Source organism: Coenobita brevimanus, chromosome 97 (assembly GCF_032717465.1).
Source record: "Coenobita brevimanus isolate Jiangsu-jjx chromosome 97, ASM3271746v2, whole genome shotgun sequence".
Lineage (NCBI taxonomy): Eukaryota > Metazoa > Arthropoda > Malacostraca > Decapoda > Coenobitidae > Coenobita > Coenobita brevimanus.
In genome coordinates, this window is record NC_137050.1 from 20,992,595 (window position 1) to 21,020,483 (window position 27,889).

At 42.1% G+C, this 27,889-nt stretch overlaps 1 protein-coding gene across 1 annotated transcript in view; it reads left to right on the forward strand.

The window, feature by feature from the left end:
* LOC145413628 (putative neural-cadherin 2) overlaps positions 1-27,889 on the forward strand; it is a 276,011-nt gene that overhangs the window by 225,846 nt on the left and 22,276 nt on the right. The window contains exons 19-22 of the mRNA XM_080283289.1: positions 2,239-2,490; positions 3,956-4,330; positions 10,332-10,433; positions 11,983-12,208. Of these exons, the coding sequence (XP_080139415.1) occupies positions 2,239-2,490; positions 3,956-4,330; positions 10,332-10,433; positions 11,983-12,208 (955 nt within the window). The remainder of the gene's footprint in view (positions 1-2,238; positions 2,491-3,955; positions 4,331-10,331; positions 10,434-11,982; positions 12,209-27,889) is intronic.

Sequence of the window (27,889 nt, forward strand, 5' to 3'; positions counted from 1 at the left end):
CCCATATTTGTACAAAGGGACATTCCTGAGAAATTAATTATCGCTTTCCCGCCATTCCGACACTAAGTAACTATCAGTTGACCTAATGGGCTTGTGAAGCGATCACTCCCTGCGGGATAACAGAATGTATATTCTTATTTTACCTTTATCAGATGTTTTCCTATGGGACCGCATTTAAGAAAAAAGTATTTAAAAATAAACCTGGTACATTCTTTGAGCCAAAACATATTATTTTTACGGAGACTGTTGACACCCTGAGGATATGTTTCACTAAACCTCTGTTATTATGGGACCCTGTCTTCAGTTATATCTGAACGCTATAGCAGATCACTTTCAACATTTAGTGTATGGACAAGTACTTATTAATGAAGTGAGGAAAGCAGCTACCGACTTCCACGTAATCCGCTTGCTAATAAAGACAGAGATAATATTACTCTGAGCCTCGGCGTAATAAATCACCATGTAGTAGTAGAAGACGTAAGTGTGATGTGTGTATGGCTGTTTTAAAATGCTGAGATCTTCATGTATGAATGATGAACTTGTGGTACGTGTGTGTGCTGCCCTTCGTTGCTGAGAGTGGTGTATTTATTCTCATGAAAGAAGTTACGTATCCATGTCACATAGGCCGTCTATATAACCAGTGTTAACTCTGTAGTGTATATTTAATGTTTAGTTACTCTCCTGTTATCTGACTAAGTTTCTTCAGTAAAGAGAGTTCTCTGTGTTTCCATAAGCCTTCTAACGAAGAGCACATGGTTAACCTGTACATCTTATGAATATATCGAAGATTTTTTTTCCATTATAGATTATATAGATAGATGGGTAGATATAATACATAGTGTATACTGTATATTGGCCAGCTCATGCTGCCTTTATTGTTAGTCGCGTTGTCTTGCTTGGTTTCTTCCTTTTGGTCTTTCTTGTCTTATGGCAGGCTCTTCTGCCCTTCATAATTAACCGATTTCGATCAAACTTGGACATAATGACCAGCGTATGACCTAGTTGTGTCCGCAAGGTTTTGGTTGCTAGGCAGCTACTCGTTACCTAGCAACGGCCGAAATACCGCTTTTTTCGTACTTTTCACGTTTTGAGCAGTAGAAACATTACTGATGGGCGTGGAAGGTTTGGCCTCTTTAGGAGTAATCTTGAGGTCATTCCCTGTCAGAAGTGTGCCATCCATTTTTCTTTCCTCTAGTTTTCGAGTGGCAGCCCTGCAAAGATTGGCCTCGGCGTCCCTAGCAACCAGTACCTGTTTTCAAAGATGACCTAGTTCTCTAGCAGCTGGATGGAATTGAATGAAACTTTGCATGCTTTTAGACATTGACTAGCACTACAGCTTTCTGTTGTATACCTATGTGCCACATTGGCCAGGTCAGAGGTCAAAAGTCATTAAATGTGAAAACAGTGAAAATAACTAAAATCACGATTAAGCTGTCCGGAAATGCAAAGGTTCCAAAGATTATTAAGCCAGGGGCATGATTCTTGGATGGAATGTTGCACTGGAGTACTTATATACAGAAATGGCATTTAGTGTCGAAAATCACTTCCAGTCGCTGTCAGCGCCACCTAGATGTTGTGCCTGTGGTGGGTCATTCTGCGAATTTCAAATTCCTTAGCTCCACGGTAGGTGGATGGAATTAAATAAAATTTTGCATGCTAATAGAAGTTAATGACTACTACAAGTTTGCTTGTGCATGCATGACCTATATCCGTCGGGTCAGATGTCAAAGGTCATTAAATGCAGAAAATATGAAAAGTGCTAAAAGTATGACCTTGCTCGCATGAAATGCTGAGGCTCCGAAGATTATGAAGCGAGGGCCATGATACTTGGGTGGAATGTTGCACTAGAGTACTTCCATACAGAAATGACATTTAGTGTTGAAACCTACTTTCGGTCACTGGCATCGCCACCTAATTTGTACCTCGGGTGGGCCATTCCGCGAATTTCAAGCCCTCTAGCTCCACAGTGAGTCGATGGAATCAAATGAAACTTTGCATAGCTTATAGAAGTTAGTGAGTACTACAAGTGTGTTTCGTACATCCATGACCTACATCCTCCAAGGTGGGGTACAAAGGTCATCACCAAAATTCATTTCCGGTTGCAGACAAACCTTGGTCCACTTAGAGCTGGCGATCTAAGGGAATAAATGTTTAATATGTACGGGCGTTGGTGGGGTAATGGTGATAATGACGATAATAATTATAATGCATCTTATACCAATTCACTTTGTATTGCAGGGGATAGCTCTAATGGTGGACATGTGTGGGCGTGGGTGGGACAGCGGGATGACCCACACTCACACACACTGCCTGGCCAGGGCCAAGTGGGGCAGCTCATGGGGAGTGGAGGGGCTGCTGGGGGCGGGACCAATGCAGGTCGGGGGGTTGGCTCACTCCCCACCTGCTCCCGAGGACCATGGATGGGGAGGGGAGGGGCCAACAGATCGCCCCCTACACGGCTGCATCTCACATCTCACTCTCAATGGCCAGGTTTGTAATATTACTCTTATTTTCGCAGGGTTTTTAGGGTCCTGTTGACCTTATACTTGACTTGTACTTGCATTTTCGGGATAGTCTTTGTCTCGCTAAAGCAGTAATATCATTGTGTACTAATCCCTTGCTTAAAAGTCTGACGAGTCCCCTCTCAAAAACTAATAATGATAACAATACTCAGTTAAGCACATGGAAGAAATGACGAGAGGTTTTATTCTTGTTAAAATTTACCGACTGTCATGTCTTGCTAGGCTTGCGCGAATAGGCCGGAAATCATGGTCAAGTTAAATTCATGATTTTTCATTTTTTTTGTTTTTTTTTAAACACCTTGGCATATCTGCGTAGGACACGGATGTAATTATACCTAAACATCCGCCCACCTGCTGCTCTGTGAACTATTGTCTCATTCATAATCATCGGACGTTAGGTAGTATAAAACGCCAGTCTTTGTTCAGTAGTATATCATGGTTTATTTGTTGTTGTTATTCATGAAACATTTTGATCGGTTATAGAGTGGCTAATGTATTTTACCTTGTATATAAATATTCCATAACGCGTTGCAGCCAGGTTTGGTGTTGGTAATCATTCTGTTGAATGTTATAGTAAAGTCAGTTGCATCTTCTTATTATTGTAATTCAGGGAATATATCTTCAGGTTACTGGTGGTTACGCTGCAGTATTCACAGAAATCTCTCTCTCTCTCTCTCTCTCTCTCTCTCTCTCTCTCTCTCTCTCTCTCTCTCTCTCTCAAAAAAAAAAAAAAAAAAGTTATGTTGAAGATCGAATTTGTAAACTACTGTACTTTATTCATAGTACTAGAACATAATGTAATTATTCGTAATGTGATTTATTCCATCTGCTTCATCTCAAAAGATCATACCTAAGCCAAATAAAAGTGTTTGACGGCACACAGACTGTACAGTATAATCGGACTGTGTTGGTTAATTAACAAGATCCTGGGCCTTCAGTTCATCAGTTTCTCCTTTTTTAAACCTCCTGCCACAAAATCAATTTAATTAACACATGATTGCGTTTCTCTGTCATTTTTTAGTTTCCAGTAAGCCAGAAAATCATTTACAGCGCTGGGTGGTGTCCATATAACCAATCCATACGTGTTTCCAACGTGTCAACAAGTAGGTTAGCGAAGGGCTAATGCCTCTCCCCATAAAATAACTAACTGAGAAGACAATCGGCCACCCCTCATAGGATTAGAGCGTCTGGTTATAGATAGATAGATTGGTACAAAAGCCCTTGTTCATATTGTATTATAGAGCTGAGGGAAGGTCCTTGCAGTCAGGTGATGAAGATTAATTGTACACACACACACACACACACACACACACACACACTTGTTTTATCAAAGAGAGAGAGAGAGAGAATAATTAAAACGTGTAAACTTCAGTTAATTTTTTCTCTCTTACCCATGTATTTTGATGTACCTGTTTTCCCTTGCTCTTCCTCAGTTGACAGACCTGGGCGAGCCGGCACACAGCCACGGCAGCTCCCCAGGATGCCAGCCCCAGGAGGCGGCGTGTCGGGGCATGGGCGGGGATGGAGGTGGATGTGGGTACAGGGGAACGTGTGTGGGCGGCCTGCGACAGCCTGAGTGTCAGTGTGAGGCGGGGTGGGGCGGGGTGCACTGTGGCAGCCCTACCACCCCCGCCACACTGGGGGAGGGGTCCTACATGAAGGTGGCACTGTCTTTCACCCCGCCCCCCAGCAGGCTCACCGTGCAGGCCAGAGTGAGAGTGAGGGCAGAGGGCGCTGCAGGGGCGGAGGCTTCTGGTCTGTTGCTTCACTTGTCAGCACAGCACGATAAGGCTTCTTTTAGCTTACATGTGAGTATTTATTATCGGCCTACTTACTGTTATGTCTTCTGCTTCACCTCTCAGCACACCAATATAAGGCGTCTTTTTATGTGCATGTAAATAACTGACCGTTACCATACTCGTGCTATAAACTATAAATAATCTGTTCTGTATTATAAAGTGTTTATTTTTACTCTGATGCCACAAAACAGTTTTATTCGGCTCAGGAGAGACTTATCAAGCTGCAGCGGCTAGGTATGGCCTCCATTTACACCTGTAATAGGATAATTTTTCTTGACATGAATCATTGTGTGGAGGTAGTAAGAATATTAATAGAAAACGTATTATTATTATAATTAGTTATTATTATTATTATTATTTTTATTATTATTATTATTATTATTTTATTATTGTTGTTGTTGCCGTTATTGTTGTCATTACGATCGTGGTCCTCACTGTCATAATTATTTCCAGTATTAAATTTTTCAGGTAGAGAAAACTGAATGCCAATTTATATAATAAATTCCGTAAAATTTTAAAGAAAATATTTCCCCTACCGTAATGATGAATGGACATGACAGTGTAATTGTGTGATCAATACTAGCTCCAGTGTCTCTTTATTACCAGGCAATTGCATATTTTATGTGCATCATTTGTAGCCTCATATCTTCCCTTACGGTCACATTACTTTGATAATTATCTTGTCCAATCCAGTTCTTTATTTCTTTTTCTATGATTTAACAATTGAGCTCATGTATTTTATGCTAATGTTTACCATCAATGTTTGTTTTTAGATATGTGAAGGCCGGGCCACACATTAGCCCGGTTTGCCATCAGTATTTCTTACTTAGACTGTGTACTACTTAGTTATTTAACTACTAATTAATTAGTTTTCTCCATCCCCATCTTCCCTGTGTATGATTTCTTTATAATTATTTTTTTACTCTTTCAGTGCCATGACACATTCTATATTACATTTTTGCCATTTCATCATGAAACTTTGTCCAGCAGTAGTAGTGGTAGTTGTTGTTGTTGTTGTAGTTGTAGGTTCATCTGAAACGTGAAACCAGTTCACTACAGTCTGAAGTTGTCCTGCAGTCCACCATCCTTTTTTGGGGGGATAGGGAAAGAACTGTGGGACGTTTGTATAACCGGGCAGTGGAGACGCCCAGCTATATCGGTGAAGGCGCACCTCTCCAGCATTATTGACAGTGGTGATAGTTATATCATTCGTATATTATAATTGGTGAACTTAACCCCCTTTTGGCTGCATTTCATAGTTTTTGCAGTTCGTAAATAAATCGATGAAGACGGGGTAAAATGCGAATGTAAAGGTAAAGATACTGCTGAACATTCGAAAATGGGTGAACGTCAGCACATAAGCGTCAAACTTTTTCATTTCAGTTTTGTCACCCTCAGCATATTGGAAGGTATAAGTTTCTTTGCCCCCCCCCCTTTTTTGTGTGCTTTATTGCTTTTCAGGTCAGTGAACAAAATTTTTTTTCAAGTTATTTTTTGCAATAGTATAGATTTACGAAGGTAAACGCACTGAACAAAAAAGTGGAAATATTTAAGAAAGCTTCAAGCGAGAAGCATAGGATTAAAAAACGAAAAACAAAGCTCCCTTGGTGCAGCAAGTCATTTAATCATTATGACACAAGTTATAAACAGAACCATAAAGGAAAGATGAGAAATGAAATGCTCTTTTTCTTAATACTTAGCTTCATCATGTAAAATTGTGGTGGAGGGAGTTGCTGTCAGAATATTTGGAAGCTGGGGGGGAGGGCATCATGAATAAGTGTGAAAAAAAAATAAAAGAAGTAGAAGGAGATTATTTTGCCTAATTGAAGTCCGTATAAAGACGCCACCGTAGTGAAGCTGACATAATTTAACCTGTAACAGCTGAAATCGTAGTATAAAAAACAAGTGACATAGAGCCCGAAGTGAGAGGGAACAAGTTACATAATGGTTTGGTCGTGGTGAAAAAGTTTATATGTTTTGCCTTATTGAAGTCACTATAAAAGACGCCATCATAGTGAGGAAGTTTATATATTTTCCCTTGCTGAAGTCGCTGTAAAGACGTCATCACAGCGAAGTTTATATATTTCTCCTTCTGGAAGTTACTGGCTTGTGAGTCCAAAGTGAGAGGGAACAAGTATGTTACTGGTTTTGTCGTCCCTCCTTCCTCTGCTTGCAGTCACTGAGTAGCCGCCCACCGCTCCATCATTTCTAGACCCTCGCACATGAGACTTGTTGGAGCCTTTGTCCAATATGCCCCCCCCCCCCGTCCCCCTCTGCTCGAAGCAAAAAGAAATAAAAAGAACACAAAGAATGACAGCCAGGCCACCAAGAAACGTATATAATTTTTTTTCTTTATGATATCATCTTTTCATAATATCATTATTACACCCGTGCGCGAAGGCAAGAGGGGGTTATGTGTTAGGTCCGGTTTGTCTGTCCTTGTCTGCCATCCCGTTAATAAAATAATGGAAAACAATTGGATGGAATTGCACCAAATTTGGCACAATGGTTAAGGACCATCATAAAAGTTTGTAGTTGATTTTTGGCAGAAAGTCACAGGTCATAGATCAAGGACAAATCAGTTTTGATCCTATTTTACCACACCTGGTGGATGAGGTGATCGACAGGTAACGGTGAAATGTTTCATTTTTGAGAACAATCGGTCAGAGGCAAAGGTGAAATGGCAAGGACATGTTTTGGCCCTTAAACTCAGTTGATGTTTGATTTGGAGCAGTCTTGGATGGAAGGATTTAAAGTTAGCCGCGGATGAACTTATTATCAAAAGAATTTCTAATGATGGATCATAGGTTATGGTCAGCCAAAACTCTTGGTCAGATTTCCACTCAACTTAGTGGATGGGTAAAGGGTCAGGTAATCAATATATAATTCGGTTTTAAGAACAGTCTGTCAAAGGTCAAGGGCATAGGGCACTATCATAGATTCAGCCATAAAGCCCCACTACACTATATGTGGGCACTCGTCGTGTCTGAGCACGTTGTTCAACAGTTTCGAATCCAGGTGACCGATCACATTATAAATCGTATGTCAGAATGGGGAAAGGTGCTTCAGTAATACTTTTGCACGATTATTTTCCAACATTTTGCATTGCCATATTCCAGAACCACATGTGCCTATTGGTTGTGTAGACGGACTTGTAGACCGATTGCAAGGCGTAGATGTTGCAGTCTGTAAGTGCGTGTTATTTCTTTTTTTTATTTTTATTTTTTTTATCTGACTCATGTTTCATGTTCCTTCGTTTGTTCTAGCTTCTTCAGTATTCCTCCCTCCTGTTAAATTCTATTCTTTCCTTGTTTGTCATTTAATTCTCTCTCTCTCTCTCTCTCTCTCTCTCTCTCTCTCTCTCTCTCTCTCTCTCTCTCTCTCTCTCTCTCTCTCTCTCTCTCTGAAGATGTATAATGCAACAACATCAGGAATCACCTCATTGAGCCTTCTTTCCTTTTTCTTTCCCCCTTTTATCTGTGATTTCTTTATCTTTTTCCATCCTTTGCTTTTTACCTCACCGAGATTATTCTCCTTCTGTCCCTCCTTCTTGCATTCTTCCTATTTTTTACTCCTCTCTTTTTTTGTGGTTTCTTTCTCTTTACTTTCACTACTTAGTTAACGTGTTAAGGGTACCTTTATTAAAACTATTTTTATATTGCGGGAGCATCTCTAGGACCAGCCTGGGCAGTCAGTATCGCAAAAGAAATTTTAATTCAATGCGGTTCACTCTAGCAAAGGTCCGTATGTGCTTAAGTTTAGCACCCTAAGGATTTTCACGTACGAGGTGCTTCAGTTTAGCGATCTCCATATGATGCTTCACTGTAGCTCCGAAAAAATGTTTACACGCAAGATGCTTCGCTCTAGCGCAGTCTCATATGGTTCCACATCTATTTGCTATTTATTCACTTGTTCTTTTATCAGTTATTTTTTCTTACCTCATAATCATATCGAGACCTCCCTCCCTCCCTTCATTCATTCATTTATTCATTCACCCATTCATCTTCCTTCCTCTTCCCCCCTCGTTCATCCGCTGTACTCTTCTCCTCTTTACCAGAATGTGCCGTGTCTTCTTTCTAACTTCATATATTTCTCATATTTGTTTCTCTTTACTTTTTTTTCTCTTCGGCAGAGTGACCCTCCCTTCCTTCGTCTTTTTTATTTCTCTGTTCTTACTTCTCCCTCTACCACAAAGAACATTGTTTCCTGCATCTCTTTTTTTTTTTTCCCCATGTATTTTTTCCATTCTATTGAACCGCTTTCTTTGTCCTTTTTTCCGTAATTTTCTCTTTATTCTTTCTTCCCGCATTGTCACACTGTCTTCTTTCCCTTCTCATTTTTTTCCCCTGCTCATTTTCATTCTTGTTCTTTCAGTTATTCGCGTGTCTCTTTCTTGGGTAGCTGTTATTACATGTCCTCCTCGTCCTGTTCTTGCCTTACTTTTTTCTTTCTCCTCCTCCTCCTTCTCCTCCTCCTCCTCCTTTTCGTGTGTTTTGCATGGTTAAGTCGCTGTTTTTATTTCTTCCCGCTTTCTTCTGACTTTCATCTCCTTTTTCCAATCTCTTTCCTAGTATGCAGAAAATTTAATGTTATTTTTCCTTTCTCCTTATAAGTCTATTTTCCTTAGTTCCTCCTCTGTGATATTGCTGTTTTTTTTCCTTTTTCATCTTGTCCATTTCCTCCTACTGTCCTCTTCTTTTTCATATATAAGCTTTCTATTTCTTTTTCGTTCTTTTCCTTTCGTTTATACAATTCTTTCTCTTCCCCCCCCCTCTCTCTTAGACTGTATTTTCTTTCTTCTTCGTCTTCCCTCTCAGTTTTCACGTTTTTTCCCTTCTTGCCCCTGTGTCTTCTTCCTCTTCCCTTCTTGTTTCCAAGTCTTTAGCAGCTTTCCCTCACACCACGTCTCTCTCTCTCTCTCTCTCTCTCTCGTTCTTGACCCTCACCATTTCCTCTTACCTTTCTTTCCATTTTTTTTTTCTTTCCTCTTCCCCTCCCCTTCTTCCCTTCCATTCCCCCACAACCTTCTCTCTCGCTCCTCTTTCTCTGTCACCCCTTCCTACCTTCATTTCTTTCCCGTCATTAACTCTCCCTGGCTTTTTCTCTCTATCACCGCTTCATTTCCTTCCTTTTTTTCTCTCCTTCATCCACTCGTCTCTCTCACTCACTCCCACCCTTCCCCCTTGTCCCATCCTCACTTTTTCCCTCCCCCGTTCCTCTCCCACCCTCCCATATCCCTCTCCTTCCCTTCCCCATCCCTCTCCTTCCCTCCCTTCACTCCCTTTCCATCCCTCCCTCCACTCCCCCTAATACCGCTTCCTCAGCCAATTCCAACCCCCCAGTACCCCCCCGCCCTCAGCCCTCTCCCCTCCTTCCGCTTCCCTCTCCCCTCCATTTCTCCCCGTCCTTCTGCCATTACCTATTCTCTCCGCCGCCCACACTTAAGGTCTGGCAGTTCATAGGTGCCATTCTTCTTTCTCTCCTATCCCCTCTGCCACTCTATACCCACAAGTACATTTAGAGTTGTTATTTGGAGAGAGAGAGAGAGAGAGAGAGAGAGAGAGAGAGAGAGAGAGAGAGAGAGACAGACAGACAGACAGACAGACAGACAGACAGACACAGACAAACAGACAGACATTTCAGCTTTCACGTGCAGTGCTGTCACTTAAGATAATCATATCCCATTCGTACTTCACCAGCATGAGAAAAAGTTGATTCTGATTACCACGCTTCCTCCGAGGACAAAGCCCAGTCCAGCGAAGGCCCCACAACTCACAGATACAGTCATTATTTCTTCAGTCTGACGACGTTCCTATTGAGTTCTCTTGTACTCGTTAGAGGACATATATTAATTTTGTCAGTTTTCCTTTCCAGTATCCTAGCCATTAATCCAGTTTTCCTCTGTTATACCCTATCATCCCTGCCTCACCACCACTTCTTCACTCAGCATTCAACTTTGCCACCCACTTTGCCAGCCAGCCACCCACTCTAATCCTTCTGTCCGCCACAGCTGCGGTCCGGCGTACCCTGTGCCACCTTCTCCGGCCCCAAGCTGGTCACCCGCGTATCGTGCGTGGAGGGCCGCAGTGTCAGCGACGGGGAGTGGCATCAGGTACCCTACTAACGCACTTAAGGCAGATTCAGTTGTGCTTAAGAGATTCATTTTATATTCACATATGTAGCCATAGTTATGTGTAAGACTGGTGGTTTGTACTTTCATTTGTTCTTATTTTCCGCACTTTAGCCAGGTTCATTTGTATGAGATTACTTTGACTTTTTATACAGCTCTAAGTTACTTGTAAACTTGCTGATTTCTCTTGTTGTCTTAACTTTGTTTGAGTTAAACATGTTTAAGGAAGTACTTATGTTTACTTCGTTTTCCAATACTCGTATCATGTTTTTTTTTTTAGTTTTGGATGCAAGTAAGTTTATTGGCTTATACTTTCATCCCCATTCATAACTACATTAAATAGTTAATTAATTCGAATGAAATATAGGAATGTAACCATATCCATAAACTGTACTGATCTTAAGTATAATAATGTTGATGTGCATTTTTATCTTCGCTAATACAACTACCAACCGGAAATGCAGACATTCACAAACTTTATTGAGTTTGAGGTGTGTGTTAAGATTACTTTTTTTTTTTTTGTCTGTACTTTCATTCTCTTTCATACAACTACCCTCCAAAAGTTGTTCCATATTCATAAACTGTATTGAGCTTCAGTAGTAGATTTTATTTTTTATTAGCTTCATTTATACTGTTACCATGTTTTTCAACGCCAGACTGGAATGAATATCAAAGCAGAATCGGAAATGCGCCCAGGCAGAATTATTTCGAAAAACAATTCATTGGCATGACTTGTTTATCTTACATATTGGTTAACCAAGTCTCTTTATATAGCGCATTCCGTTATTATACTCAGACCACCAAAACACGATTTTGTTTGCCAGAGGCAGATTCTAGTAGTCAGAAGGTTGAGAACTGTGTGGAGGTACCCTTGGACTGCCTGAAGTTTCATCAGCAACGAAAAGTTAACCTCTTGAATCCGGTGACATTTTGAATTGTATTCTTGATACTTTCAGACGATTGTACCTGGACTACAGAGAAAAATTAAGCTGTATAGTAGTTAATGGAAACTTATTCTAACCGCCCCCCAACAAATGGTTTCTTCAGAGTTAAGAAAATTGGCTGGTACTTACTGAAGAAAAGTTACTGCTTTGAAAGGATGAACCCCTTCAGTCTGAGACATTTTCTTCATTATGTTATTCCTACACTCGTAGATTTATTAAGCTCTGAATAGAGCTTTCGAGCGTTGTATCGCCTTTATTTTGCTATCATTAAAAGAACAATCTCCTAAATTGAATAAAATCATCTGGAAAAAGTAAGAATGAAATAAAAAGTAAGTCACCGGATTAAAGGGGATTACTCTCTCGGGCTTCCCTGACAGTCTTGTGAATAAATCGTCAGGTGCTGGCTGGAATAGAATACCACTGTAAAATTGTTCCCGATCATGAGGGCGTTCAGGATGACTCTATGAACTCAGGAACATGTGAATCACTCTCAGCAGAAAAGAATTGCCTGACGTTAGCTGGAATAGAATACTAGAGTTTTCCCGACCGTGAAGAGAAATAAGATATTTTATAAACACTTCCGCCAGGTATATGCAGAGCGACACGGCGACAACCTCCTCATCTACGTGGACGACGGCGACGGATGGCGACGGAACGAGAGCTTGGCGACGTTTGCGGGGGACGACGGGGAGGGGTCGTCGCCCCCGCCCCCACCCCCTCTACACGTGGACAAACACGAGGGGTTGACGGTGGGGGGGCGACCAGAATTTGCAGGAACTACGTTACTTGGAGTGCAGGACGATTTGATAGACGGTGAGTGGAGACGTTTATTTATACATATTTAATTTATATTTTATGTTTTTGTGTGACTTCTATGTCAGATTACTTGTTGGGGGACGTTTGTTAGAATGTTATGGTGATACTTGACGGAGTTGTTTATACAGTGTGTGACCGGAGTTTGTTGGAGTCACGCTTATTGGAGTCGGGAATTTGTAGGAGTCACGCTTATTGGAATCTAGGGCAATTTGATAGCTTGTGATGATTTGCTTGTTGAAGAGTTGTTTGTGAAAATTTTTTTATGCTTTCACTTCAGGGAATACTCTAGACATTCTGTTCCCAGAGAACCAGTAGGTTTCCTATGTTCCACACGCCTTCACATAACACTGCCTGGATTCTCATCCCCACCGTCCTTGCTGAACACATGTTAGGATTGTTTAATTTTGGATTGGGATGATGATATTAGCGTACATCATGTTTATGACATATCTCGAAAATTGTGGAAGATCAGTAAAAATTATTTTGGCGAAATTTGTCCCAAAATCGTTCCCAGTCACAGTAAAGGGATTACTCTTGCGTAGTTCCGGCCAGAGGGAGGTTATTTGTGGGAATTTTTTGTGCAGGGTTGTTTGGAGAGGGGATACTAGAGAAAATTTTAAAGGATTTGTTATGGAGGGATTTGGGAGTAGGTTTCTTAAAGGTTTTTGAAGGGTTGCGTTTGAAAGGGTTTTTAGAGAGGTTAATGGAGTGTTGTCGTGGGTTTAAAGGTGAGTTGCAGGTGGAGGGGTTGTTTGTGAGGGATTTGTGGAGGAGTTATTTTTGTGGGAGTGTTTGAGGAGAGGCTGTATATAGAGGATGACTGTGTGAAGTTCAGTCTGGACGTGTGGATGGTTTGTAGCCTACCCATGTGGTTATAATGGCTATGAAGGGGAGTTTGCGATGGAGCATATGGAGTGTGTGTGTGTGTGTGTGTGTGTGTGTGTGTGTGTGTGTGTGCGCGCGTGTGCGTGTGCGTGCGTGCGCGCGCGCGCGCGTGCTTGATGGATGGTACGCTTTAAGCAGGGGTTTCCTTTGATGGATGCATATGCATATGGATTGTGTGTGTGTGTGTGTGTGTGTGTGTGTGTGTGTGTGTGCGTGCTGGATGGATGGTAAGTTTTAAGGGGTTTCCTTTGTGTGGGTGCGTATGGATGATATGTGTACATTTTTCACTGTTTGTACCCATAGATTAATTTGGGGGTTTGTGGAAATTTTGTGCGCGTGCCGGTTTATGTGTATATTTGGGTCTGCCCTACTCGCTCTCTTTGGTTCGACTAAGTACAAGAGATCTTACGATGAACAAAATCCACTAGGGTATCAGGATCTCAATTAGAAAAGGGTCTTCGTACGTACGGGGGTTTTGGAATCGGAAGTGCGCTATTGATGTGAAGGCATGAGGTGAAGAATCAGGTCATAGAAGTATTCAGACACGCTTGATGTATAGGGTATTGGCGGGTGAGAGAGAGGGAGCCGTATCTTGTTTGGCAGCTCCGTAACCTCCAGCTTGGTTACGAGGGAGAAGACCTGGGGAGAGAAGGTTGGAGGGAGGAATGCAGGTGAATTTGTTGGTGATTGGCGAAGAGGAGTTAATACGTTTTAGGAAATTCTCCATATTTGAGATTGTATGACAGTTGAAAAGTATTACGTAGACTCTCTCTCTCTCTCTCTCTCTCTCTCTCTCTCTCTCTCTCTCTCTCTCTCTCTCTCTCTCTCTCTCTCTCTCTCTCTCTCTCTCTCTCTCTCTCTCTCTCTCTCTCTCTCTCTCATTTAATCCATTCGCTGTCTAATTTCGGCAGTTTCAATTCCGCGGCGCAGTAATTTCAACTTCCACCTGTCGCCTTATAATCCTAAAGAAGAAATAATGTGGAAATAGATATAGTAAGGATAATTAACTCCTTGGCTCCAATGACGTAATTTTTAGTACATTGTTGTTACTTCCAGACGATTTCATCCAGGTTAGGAATTAGTTTGTATTGAACGGATTAATGAAGCAATATTTACATGCCTCGGTTCAAAAAATCTCTCCAAAACTGCATGAAATCGTGTGCAGAGGCAAAAATAAAGGAAGAACACGCCCTCAAATTTAAGGGGTTGAGTGTAAATTTTAAGATACGAGAGAACAGAACACAGATAATTTATACTAATTTTAAGATTTGTACTAAAGAACATGGGAGACCGTAGCAGACATGATGAATCCGTTCAGTCCTATGTCTTATTTTGTATTCTGTTCGTGCTTTCTCCTGACGGCTTTGTTGATATGGATATGTTTTCGAGCTGAAGTTGTTAAAGATAGGCATTACTAATCTGTTCCAAACTAGAAGTCTTTCCAAAATTGAATTATATCACCTGGGGACAGTAAAAAGTATTATCAGAAAAACGTCCCGAGGTGGAAAAGGTTTAAAACGGTCTTACCAAGTCATTTCATTAAGTATTCTCATATGTTAAATTTATATACCGGTAAATTAGAAAACTGCCATGTATGAGAGAGAGAGAGAGAGAGAGAGAGAGAGAGAGAGAGAGAGAGAGAGAGAGAGAGAGAGCAGTTATCAGGTGAAGATGTGAGTGTGAGAAGAAACTGGACTGTAAAAGTTACATAAAAGATCTAGAGGTCCTTACTAGGTGTTTCGGCCTTGATTTTAGATTATTATCTGACTTCAGGGGTCTCCTCGCCCTCCGCGAAAATCTAGTTCCGTGGCCCGTCCATCAAAATTATGGTTTGTTTTTGGAACGAAGTTATTAATGCATAATTTTTACTGTCAGACCGTCCCAAGATCTCAAATGAAATCGCAGCATTTGTATTCAGTTGTGATATGGCTGTACAGTAGTTTCACAGTACGTTAGTTTTGTAGTACAGTATTAAGTTTAACTACCTCATCCATTTCTTTATAATGATATCTAGTGTTTGTATGTGCATTGTTTTTGAACGTACTACTGTATATATGGTTCATCAGTTCATGTATTTATTTTCCTTGTGGTATGTTCTTGCCATCAATAAGTATTTCATTCAGATATTTACATTTTTATAGATATTGTTTTGTATGAGTTCAGTTGGTAGCTGATGTAAAATTTTCAGGGCACTACCCAAGTTTAGAGCGCTACCACAACTTTGCATTAAGTTTCACTAGAGTGTGTGTGTGTGTGTGTGTGTGTGTGTGTGTGTGTGTGTGTGTGTGTGTGTGTGTGTGTGTGTGATCTGATGATACCCCCTTGAAAAACTTTTGCCCTTCTCTCACTTCCTGATTGAAGAATGCCGCAGGGACAGCTCGGAGGGGGAAAGGGGGAGGAAAGAAGAGACAAAGAAGAAGAAGAATGAAACTGGAGAAAAGGCAAGAGGCATATAGAAAGAGAGCAGTGGGGAATCTAAGAAGGAAGTGAGGGAGAAATGAGAGAAACTTAGAGATCGTAAAGATCGGAGATAAAAAACGAGAAGTCATGAAGAAACCATGATGATATTAGAGAAAAAACGAGAGAGATAGAAAGAGAGGGAGGGAGGGAGGGAGGGAGGGAGGAAAGAAGCTGGACAAATGAGGGGAAAGACGAGAGATAATCAGAGAGAAAGATGGCGACTGTGAGAGGGAGCAACTGGAAGAATAAGGAGGAGGGGGCAGGGGAAGAAATTAGCCGGGAGGAAAGGGTCAGAATAAGTGAGGCAATACAGGAAAGGAAGAAGAGAGAGAGTAGACATGAGGAAGGACGCAGCTGGAATAAAAGGCAAAAATGTAGAAGAAAAAACGGAAAGAAAAGGAGGAAGGAAAGAGGGTGGATGTCAGAAGAACTAGATGTAGAAAATGTGAATGAGAGGGAAAATAAGAGTGAGGAAGAGCGGTAATAAAAGGGTGAGAAATCAAAGGAAACAAACGAAGGGGAAATAAGAGGGAGGAAAGTGAAACAGAATAAGAGAGAAGAATGGGAAAGGAAGTTAGAGGAAGAAAGATGGAAAAAATGAAAAACAGAAAGAGGGAAAAGAGGAAGAGAGTGGGGAAAGGAAGGTCAATTAGAGGGAAAAAAGAGTAAAGAAAAGGATGAGAGCGAGGAAAACGTGCGGCCACGCGTGCACGTGTGAGGAGGGGGAGGAGGCTTCGTTGGAGAGGAAGGCCGTAACGAGGTTGGAGCCCCTCTCGAGACAGGATCGTCAAAGGCTTCATGTCGTACTGGATGAAATTTGTTAAACCGATGTCTGGTGTGGAATGTGATGTTAGGGTGTGGAATGTGATGTCAGGGTGATGCCAGAGGGTGTGATGTAACGTCGATGATGTCCGGCAGTGGGGTATGATGTCAGTGACGTGAGAGTATGGGGTGTGATATCATTGTGTGGAGCGTGAGTTCAAGGTTATGGCAGGGTGTGGAATGTGGTAACAGGATGTGGAATGTGATGTTAGGTTGGTGTCAGGGGATGGTGTTTGATGTCAGGGTGGTGCCAGAGATGAAATGTGATGTCAGGATGATGTCAGAGTGAATAATGTAACGTCAGGGTTTGGAATTTGATGTCAGGGTAATGGCAGAGGTGGAGCGCGATGTCAGGGTGATGACAGCGTTTGTAATGATGCCAGGACGATGTAAGGGTGTCGAATGTGATGTCAGGATGATGATAAGGGGATGGAGTGCTGTGTCAAGGTGATGTCTGGGTGATGTCAGGGTTTGGGATGTAATGTCTTAGAGAGTGATATAAAGTAGATGAGAGAACAAGAATGGTGGGGGGACGATAAATTCTAAGTAACACTGAGATTGTAAGGAAGAAAAGTAAAGAAAACAGGAAACCGTGAGAGAAAGCTAGAGAACTGAGAGTGAAGACGGAGAAAAGAGGGATGAGTGAGAAGGAAGAAAATGGAATAATAATAATAGCAGGAAACAGGAAGAAAAACTGGTGGGAGGCATGGAAAACGAAAGCGTAGTGTGTGAAGAAATAAAGGGAGGAACCCGGTAAAACAGAGCAAAGAGTAAGATTTTGTGTGTGTGTGTAATTCACCGGGTCGGTCATGATCACTTGATGGTCGTGATCGTCAGCTTTTACCCTCCCGGAAGGGAGCTGAGAGCTCATATAGTCCGATCTAAGGGCAAGGCTGTGACCTTCACACACGCACACACCCGTCCCCTTGCTCAAGGGGGACAGTAACCACCCACTTCGTCAGTGAAAGTTTTCGCAACCTGAGCGAGGCGCGAACTCCCGTCCACCAGTTGGCAAGCGGGAACGTTACCACTGCACCAGCGAGCGGTGTGTGTGTGTGTGTGTGTGTGTGTGTGTGTGTGTGTGTGTGTGTGTGTGTGTGTGTGTGTGTGTGTGTGTGTGTGTGTGTGTGTGTGTGTGTGTGTGTGTGTGTGTGTGTGTGTGTGTGCGTATTTGTTGGAGAGGAGGGCCTTAACAAGGTCTCAGCTGCTTCCAGACAGGATCATCTGAGGCTTCGCGTCTTAGGAAGTAAAAACTAGGGCGCGGAATTTTGTGCCAGGATGTTGTCGGTGAACAGTATGATGTCAGGACAGTGTCAGTGTGCAGTATCTCAGGGTGATGTCAGTGTAGAATGATCTCAAGGCAATGTCTGAGTAATTTTCTGTCAGAGTGATATCAGAGTGTAGAGTGCAATGCCAGGTTGATGTCAGTGGATACAGTGTTATACCAGAATGCTGTCAAAGGGTAGAATATGTTATCAAGTTCATATTAGTGTAGAATGTGGGCAGGTGATGTGAACAGATAGCAAGTGTGTGAGGTAGATATCAGAGCAGAGTGTGATGTCATGGTGATGCCAGAGGGTAGAATGTTGTTTTAGGGTGACATCATAGAATAGAATGTGACGCCAGGGTAATGTCAAAGGGTAGAATATGATGTCAGTGTGATGTCAAAGGGTAGAATATGATGTCAGTGTGATGTCAGAGGTAGAATATGATGTTAGATGAGAGAAGGCGATGTTAGGGTGATGTCAAGGGTATCCTGTGATGTCAGAAGGTAAAATGTGATGTAGAAGACTCTCAGATGTTACAATTTTGTCCAGTGGTAAAGTGTGATGTCAGTAACCTGAAATGTGATGTCAGGGTGATGTGAGAGGGTAGAATGTGATGTCAGGGTGATGTGAGAGGGCAGAATGTGATATCAGGGTGATGTGAGAGGGCAGAAAATGTTGTCAGGGTGATGTCAGAGTAGAGAATGGGATGTCAAGGATGATGTGAGAGGGTAGAATGTGATGTCAGGGTGAGAAATGAGATGCCTGAGTGTTTGAGATTGGTTTGTTGTGTCGAAGTTTGCCTGAGTTGTGGAATGTGATACTGCATTTGTGGAATGTCCTTGGGTTCTGGAGTGTGATGTGTGTGAGATGTTATCGGGTTTGGAAAGTGATGTGCAGTGTTTTGGATGTGCAACGATTTGGGTGTGTAACTCGTATTTAATTAGAATGTCTTATGGTATGGATTGTGATACATGTGGAGTGTCTTGGGGTATATAATGTCTTTAGGTATGTGGTGTTTTGCTTTGTGGGATGTCTTGGTGTGTGGAATGTGATATAAGTAGAATGTTTTGGGGTGTGGAATACGATATGTGGAATGTTTTTGAGTGTGGAATGAATTGGGTTATGAAATATAATAGAATGTCTCTGGTGTTGAATACGATAACCTAGTTTGTGGAATATTTTGAGATATGGAATGTGTAATGTGAAACATATTAGGTTGTGGAACGTGGTAAGGGCTATCTTGAGGTGTGGAATGTGATAAGGGCTGTCATGAGGTGTGGAATGTGACAAGGGCTGTCTTGAAATGTGGATTGTGATAAGGGCTGTCGTGACGTGTGGTATGTAATAAGGGCTGTCTTGACGTGTGGAATGTGATTTTGACGGAGGAAAAAGATTTATTAGGTTGTTTTAGGTTGTGGAATGTTACCGCAGAGTGTGGAGTTTAGCCTGTGACGTGAAGGGAGAAGCGGGTGAAAAATGACATGGATAAGAGAGAAGAAATGGAGAGAACAAGATTGCCAGCATTTCCAAGGAAATGTGTGTCTCCACACAGCTGCAGTATACTGCATGCTTCTATGCACATTTCCACTATAGTTGATGAACATACAAAACACTGAGGTCCTCAAAATGTGTGTATATGGCTTGACGTTTGACGTAAAAAAGAGGTGCCTGGGACAATTGGCCCATGGAACAGTTGTGGCAGGTTTGAAACAAATTGTTGATGAATGAAAGGAAAGGTGCCAAGTTGAAAGAGCGTTTGGAAGAAAGAAAGAAAGAAACGGAAAAATTACAGTAGCTCCCACTCTGGTGCGTAGACCTAATTAGAGGGAGGGGAAAAAAACAAAGGAGAAATGAAAGAAAGTATGGGGAACACTGAGAAAGAAAACTAAAGAAAACCTGATAATGTAAAAGAGTGAATGGTATAGGAATTATATGGAAGAATGGGGAATAAAATGAAAGAAACTGGCAGAAGAAAGTGGGAAACAAAAGGTGTGAGATGGATTTAAACACTAAATGAGAAAAAAGGTCATAAAGACGACGGATGTGAGAGCAGGAATCCAAGGAAAATATGGGAGAAGAATCAACGAAGGATAAGGGATGAGAAACGTGAAAAAATGAGTAGTATGAAACGGAGAGAGATAAAAGTGCCAAAGAAAATTAACAGGGAGGAAAGAGCAAGCTTCATATAGAAAGAATCAGAGGTATGAAATGGAAATGATTAAAGGGAAGTCCGAGAAAATCAGCGTTGAGGAAACAGCATGATTTGGAGAAAAGTGAGAAGTATGAAACTGAAAGGAATAAAAGAAAATTTAAAAAAAATAAGAGGGAGGAAGCGCAGGCATCAAGGGGAGGAAAATCAGCGGAAGAAAAGAAAGAAGACTCAGAGGAAGGGATGAGGGAGGAAACAGGAGGAATAAGAGTGAGAAAGGAGGGAGATTGAAGGCTGTTCGTGTGCCTTTGTTGGAGAGGAGGGCTGTAACGAGGTCTGAGCCCCTCCAGACAGGATCATCTCGGCTTTCGTGTCGTATGGACTGGAATGTGGTGTCAGGGTGATGTCGAGTATGTAGAATGTGATGTTAGGATGTGGAATGTGATGTCATGGTGAAGTAATTGAATGGATTGTAATGTCAGGGTGATGTCCGATGGTGAAATATGTTATCACGTGATGTCTGATGATGTGGAATGTGATGCTATGGTTTGGAATCTGTTATCAAGTGATGTCCAGTGGTACAGATTGTGAGGGTAAGGTGTGGAATGTGCTCTTAGGGTGTAGAATGAGAGTTCGGGCTGTTGATTATGAGAGGGTCGAATGAGATGTTTTGATGTGTGATGGTGTAGATGTAGAATGTGATGTCAGGATGTGGAGTGTGATATAAGGGTAATGTCATAGGGTGTGGTATGCGCAGTAAGGATGTGGAGTACCAAGTGGGTGGAATGTCACGTCGGGATGTATAATTGTGATACCTGAGTCTGTGAATTTGATGTCTGGGATTGTTAGAGGACGTATAATGCAGTGTTTGGGGTGTCTTATGATAAGGAATGTCGTGATGTAACCCCTTCAGTACAGTAAAGCGCCATATTTATTTCATTTTCACCACTGCCACACGCTGGTACTTTATTCTGGTAAGGGGAAAAACACCTCGTCGCAGATGGATTAATGGAGCTGATTTTGTCCCCTTCTTTGCGAGACATCTCCGCTAAACCGGGTAAAATTGTCTCGTGGAAAGGGGGAGAATAGGCATTTTCATTATACTGAAGGGGAATAGGGTGAAATGTGATTTGCGTTTGCCTTTTTGAGTATGTGATACTTTTGTATTTCGCAAAGTTTCTTGAACTTGAATTAAATCACCTGACGTTAGCTGAAATCACATACAAATTTACATGCAGATTACTGAAATAAGACAAAATTACATTACTTTTTTGTATAATTTTCTGCCACAGAGCTTCCATATCGTAAAACTGGTTAAACACTTCAACCCAGCTGCGTTATTCTTATTCAATATTGCTGTTACCGGACGGTTTTTTTTTATTTAGGCAAGATCCTTAATATCAAAGGAACATATGAGGAGCAATATAACTCATCAGTTTGAAAAATAAGCTGAATGAAAAACTAGAGATGGCAAGATTAGAATTTTTGAAAATCTTTGAGCTGGACGGATTAAGTTAAAGTTGTGTATAAGATTTTCATGATTTCTGATAATTGTATATTGCTATGGATACTTGTTCATCGTAAAGCTTAATGTGAGAATTGGTAAAGGTCCTTTATGAATACTTTCCTTGGGAATATGCCTTTGGTATACTTTGGTCTTCGAATGTGTGCCGGAGCTACTGCTGGGATAGGTAGTGATATTGTCCTTGCATGACTTCTCTCGTTATCGCAGCCCGTTCCCTCGTGCTCAGAAGTCAGTTCCGAGCTTCTGATCCAGTGTACTCCTGATCCTTCCTCTCAAGCTCAACACTAGTTTGTGGAGGTGGCTCCCATACGAGTACCAGTTTCAGGAGAGTAACTCTTGCCCGCATGCTACTAATAGATGCTGTGAAATATTCGGCACCATCATTTTTTTACTAGCTCCATTTTCTTTCCAGTGCAACGGGAACCTTAGGGCTTGAGGCAAATGTTACTAAAATTACAGAGTGTAAAAAAGATAGTATCTCATTTGTCTTATTCTTTGGTGCAGATAGAAACTAACGCTGCTGTTGTCGTTTGTCTTTGTCTGTTCATACGTCTTAGCACTGAGGAGGAGAGGGAGAATGTGGAGAGGAGTTCCGAATACCTCTCGTGGCATTGCTAAGGAGCTGCTTCCCTCCTCCTCAGACTAACTGGATCATCAGATTAATAGGAGGGAGTGAGGGGGGAGTGGCAGCATCTATCAGGGTGTATACACATTGGATACCGCCATGATAGTTTAATGAAACTACTGCAGGTTTACCAAGCTGTTGTAGGTGTGGATGGCAGGTGCCCCAGGAACAAAGGCAAGCAGATGGGGGTAACTGCACAGGTATACACATGGGGAAGGGGATAAGGAGTAGGTTAACTTTTGGGCTGCCACAGACTTAGCACAGAATAAAACTGACGTCAGTCATAATAAAACACACAAGTCTGAATGTCAGTGAAAGGGATAATGAGGTGGGTTATAACTCTTGTCTGCTAGGTATTTTCCATAGTATAATGTAATCGTCTGCCGAGTGTCAAGCAAACTTATGCACTTAAGTTGGACATTAGGCACAGCAAGAGACAAGGAAGTGTAGAGTAGGTGGCGAGTAGGTTTAAGGGGAAAGTGGGAAGTAGATTTAGTAGGAGGGGTAGTATAAGTAGCAGGATGGGGAAGCAGGTGGAGAATAGAGTTAGCAGGAGAGGTGGTGTTAGCAGTAGGCTGGGGAGGAATAAGGAGAGGTGGTGTTAGCAGTAGGCTGGGGAGGAATATGGTTAGTAAGATTAGCAGAATGGGCAGCGTGGGGACTAGGTCGAGGAGTGAGTTGAGAAGTGGAATTGGCAAAAAGAGCAGTGTTGGTGATGCTGGCTTAAGACAAGATATCACGGGCCCCATTACACATTCATTAGATCGACATATTGTGTAGGAGCAAGAAAACGAGGTGCGTGCAACGTCTTGTTTCTGAAAGGTGAGGATGCAGTTGCATTTTCATTTGTTACTCTTTATCATAATTGAGTATTCTTGCCTTTCCTCTATTTTGTGCAGTTATTTTACATATCTCCTTTATTCTTGAGCATTTGTTTCTTTCTTCATGTTTTTTTTTTTTTGTCTGTTTTTACTTCTGTTGTACAACCATTTGTTTTGCAAATTACTGTCCCATATAATGAATGTCTTCTCTTTTTACTTTGTTAGGAATCATTATTCTCCTCGTATCTTTCCCACTTATTATGGATGTACTTTGCATCTCTCTGGTTTTAGCACTGCATAAAATTTCTTTATGCTTTGCTTTGCCTCATGTTTTTTATTTGCACCTTCCCTCTGTTATGCATTTATTTAATATCTTTCTGGCGTTAATGTTGAATTAGTTTATTTTTCTTTACTTTTGCTCATTTATTCTTTTCGTCGTCGTCTCTTGCTTCTACCCCTGCATTGCCTTCACCAACGCTCCTTTGATGGTGTTCTCTTCACCTCCTAACGCTTCATCGCTTACTGTCGTCTCCCCCCCCCCTCTCTCTCTCTCTCTCTCTCTCTCTCTCTCTCCGTATGTATATAATATACTCGTGTGTATGTGTGTGTGTGTGTGTGTGTGTGTGTGTGCGCGTTATATATATATATATATATATATATATATATATATATATATATATATATATATATATATATTTATATACCCACTCTTTCCAGCGTCTTTATTCTCTGAATCTTACCTCTTTCGTTCATTTTCTTCTCCTATTTCTTTTCGCTTATCTTTGTAATTATTTTCCTCCTACGTTATTTCCATCCATTCGCGCCCCCACCCCTACCCTTTTCCTCCTTTCTGTTTTCTGTTTGCCTTCCTTTAATCTATTCCGTCCTTCCTTTAATCCCTCCACCTTTCATATATCTCTTTCTCCTTTCCATCTCTTTCTCGCACATTTCTCTTTCAGTTTCCCAGCTTCCTCATTCCTTTATTCTGTCGTTCCTGGTATTTCTGTTCATCCAGTCTTTCTTTTGGTGCTATTATCTTATCTGTAAACCCTTATTCTTCCTCCATCATTTTATCTTCATCATGACCCACATTGTAAGCTGCTGCTTTTCCGTTACCCTCTTTTTTTTTTTCTTTCTCTTCACCTCCCCCCCCCTTTTTTTTTCTTGCTCTTTTTTTCCCTGTCGTTCCCCGTTGATTTCACCTGTTATATATATTTCTTAATTTTCATCCTCTTTCCTCTTTTCCTTGATTTCGTGGCTCTTCTTCTTCTCTTTCCCCACGTCCTCAACCCTCTCTGTACGCTGCTACGCTGACATATTTATCATTTTATTCTTGTACTCTCCAGACAAGTTTATTAAGCTTTGCAGAGACTTTTTCGGGCTGGAGGAGCTAGGTGTAGCATACATTTACCCTTTCACTTGAAGAGGTCTTCCAAAAGCTGAATAAAGCTGAGATGGCAAGTGTGAGTGAAAATATACGTACTCAGACTGAAGGTGAATGTGGGGAGAGGTAAAGTTGTCGTCTTCGAGAGAAATAAAGTCACTGAAAGGACAGTGAGACTGGATAATGACGAAATGGAAAATGTGAGTGCATTTAAGTACTTGGGTAGTGTGGTGAGTAAGGATGGAAGTTTGAAGGATGAAGTGATTGAAAGAGTACAACAGTGAAGAAATGTTGCTAGTTCATTGAAAGCAGTGATAAGAACTAGGGAAGTATGCATGGAGGTAAAAAAGTTGCTGCACAACAGTATTGTGATCCCCACTTTAACGAATGGAAGCGAGGCTTGGACCTTGTTAGAGGACACAGGTCAAGAGTGAGAGAAGTGGAAATGAGTTATTTGAGAGTAGCATATGGTGTTACACGGATAGACAGACTGGCAGATGAGGAAGTGAAGAAGTGTTGTGGTGTGGATGTGGATGTGGGTGTGATAGAAAGCATTAGGAGAAAAACACTGAAGTGATTTGGCCATGTGGTGAGAGTGGAGAGTGATAGACTAACGAGGAGAGAGTATGTGAGTGAGGTTGAGGAGAGGAGAGGGAGGACAGACCGAAGATGGGATGGAGTGGAGAGGTATATCAGGGGGGAGGGTGTAAGTTGGGGGGAGGGCAGCGAAGTGGCAGAGGACAGGGCGACATGGAGGCGATTTGTTTGTGGCCACCCCTCACCGGACTAAGGCATCAGGCTGGTGATAGATAGACAGATACGTAGGTAAACAGATTAAAATGGTTGAAATCCTTAGCTACGATAGTTCTCTAAAAGCGTTATAAAGTCGTCTGACGTTTGCTGGAATAAAATGCAGAGTTGTTAACTTTACTTCCTAGTTTGTTCCTGCTGCCCACAGACAGTTCTTGCTACCAACAAACCGTTTTATTTAGCTTAGGAATGTGTCACAGGAGAGAAGAGTTCAATGAAAGCCAAATCTAACCCATCCAGTTCCGAAAGTCTCTCAGCCAGAATAAAATAATCTAACGGCAGAAAAAATAAATGTGAAAGACGACATCGGAGTGAAGGGTTTAAATTCTCTACCATTTTTTTTTTTTTTTTGCGGGAGACCTCTGAGCTAAAAAAAAAAAAAAAGTCTGATCATATTCGAGAAATAGGCCAAAATTCACATAACATGGTCAAAAATTTAATCCTTCTCCCTATCTCCCTCACTTATCACCTTCTCTTTCTTACCTTCCTTCGCCACCGAAATTTTTGACCCTGTTCCCTGTCCTCGCCTTTTTCTTCCCCACTCTCATTTCCCGTAACTGCATCTCCAGTCCTAAGTCAACCTTCGCCTCCCCCCCCCCTCTCTCTCTCTCTCTCTCTCTCTCTCTCTCTCTCTCTCTCTCTCTCTCTCACCTCTGTCTTAAGTCTTTTGCACACCATTATCAGCCCAGTCATTCATCCCTTTCCCACTTTCTCTATCACCTCTATCCCACACCCTCAGTCACTCACACATCTAAATTATCAACCTCCTATTTTATCCCCTTCTCTCTGTCTTTCATTCTGACCATTTTGCCTCATCTTCAGTCTTCCACCCCTCTTCCCAATGTCAGTTTTCTCTTTCATGTCTTTCACTTTTGCTCATACCTGTATCTGCATCCTTGTTAACCATATAATTAAAATCGTACTGAAACTAACTGTAAGATACGTAGCAGCTCCGTATCAGCGCTTACACCCATCTCCAGAAGAAGTCTAAGTCAAAAACATAATATACCCAAGACAAATTTTTACTTCGTCTAGGTGATGTTAAACCCAAAACACACACCACACCCAGACCTTAGAAACGGATAAGATAAACCCTCACTGAAAATTGTTGTTGTCGTAATACTTGCTACTTGAAGCTTAGTTTTGTCAATCTACACAAATTGCTATCACAGTGCTGCTATGCCGGAAATCTAGTTGCTGTTTCCCAGTAACCACTTCGTCACAAAATGGGAGAGATCTTAAGTAAATAGCTGGGCACTGGGGGTGAAAGGTGATGTGAGCGAGTTAACTTTTCATCACTTGGGCGTATGAGAAAATGTATATATTTCCCCTTCGTCTAGAAAGTTCATGATAAGTGTCACCGACCCTTCCCCCCCCCCCTCCCCTCCAGAAGACGGAGGTTGAAGATACTTGTGGTAGAGATATTTTAAACATAATTCAAGCAAGTTTCACTATACACATCTTCACTTAGACTTTAAGTCCCTCACACGCCTTTTTCAGCCCTCTCTTTCATCTCTTTTTTTTTTCACTTTCTCTCCATTCACCTCTCTCCTTCATCCTCAGTCTCACACACCTGCATTAACCCACTCTTTCATCCCCGTCTTTCACTCTCACACACTTTCTGACAGGCTCCGTCTCACCCTGGCTGCGAGCACCCCTAATGACATTCTTGGGATAGGTTCTGGGTGACCTGGTTGCTGGCGGGCATGGAGGCAGAAGAGGATCTGAGCTGATAGGAAGTGAGGCAGGCAGATGGCAGGCAGGCAGTCATCCAGGCAGGCAGTCATCCAGGCAGGCAGGCATCCTCGCATGGAGGCCCGTAGTAGGGAGAGTGGTAGGAAGATTGGACAGGGAAATAGGAAAGTAGGAATGATGAGAAACGGGGAGATGAGCAGAGGGGTAGGAAAATGGAGTTGAGAAATAGGAGTTGGGCAAGGAGGATGGTAGACAGACAGGCAGGTAGGCTAGCTGGAGGCAGGGAGTTGGGGAGGGAAATGGGGAGGTAATTTGGAAGGGATATAGGGAATGAGATGGGAGACTGTGAGGGAGGGAGATGGGGTGGGAAGCATAGGGACTGAGATGGTGAGAGAGAGAAATCAGGAGGACGACTGGGAAGCAGGCAGTTATCCAAACAAGCAAGCAGGCAGGCAGGCAGGCAGGCAGCCCCGCTTAGAGGCAGTGAAATGGGAAGGGAAGTGGGCAGATTCGGAGATACATAAAGGGAAGATGAGAGAGGTAGGGAGAAAGGTAGACAAAGAGGGAGATGGGGAGACAGAAGTTCGGAAATGGAGAGATAGGGGGCTACGTAGGCGAAAAGGTAGGAAATTAACAGAGTAGATGGGGGGGGGACAGGAAGGTAGGAAGTTGAGGAAAAGGAAGGTAGGAGGGGGGGAGGTTGAAGGGAAGTGAGATAGGATGGCAACGAGGTAGAGAGATGAGGAAGAAGAGAAAGAAGTTGGTAGGGAGTGATATAGGGAGGCAGGCAGGGAAGGAGATGGGCGATAAGGAGGCAGGTAGTGAGACAGAAGGGTATGGAGACGAAAAGAATGGGAGGGAGGGAGGCAGGGAGATTGGAATGAAGTCAGATTGACAGAGAAATGTGGAGGTAGGCAGGGAGGGAATTAGGGAGACAGAGAGGTAGTGAGATGGGGAGGGAGGAGGGAAGAAACTAAACAAATTGGAAGGATGAAGGATCAAGAGTGAGAATGGGAGGGAGGTGGGGAGGTAAGAAAATTGGAAGGGAGACAGGGAGGCAAGCAGAGAAGGAAGGAGGGAGAGAGAGAGGAAAACAGACAATCAGGCGCCCAGATTGGTGGGGACTTAATGTCGTCAGTTCCGGGATTTTTTTTTTTTTTTTTTTTTTTTTTTTTTTTTTTGACAGACCCTCCTTGGAGCGATGAGGTCAGCCATCTCTTAAGTGGATAAGGAT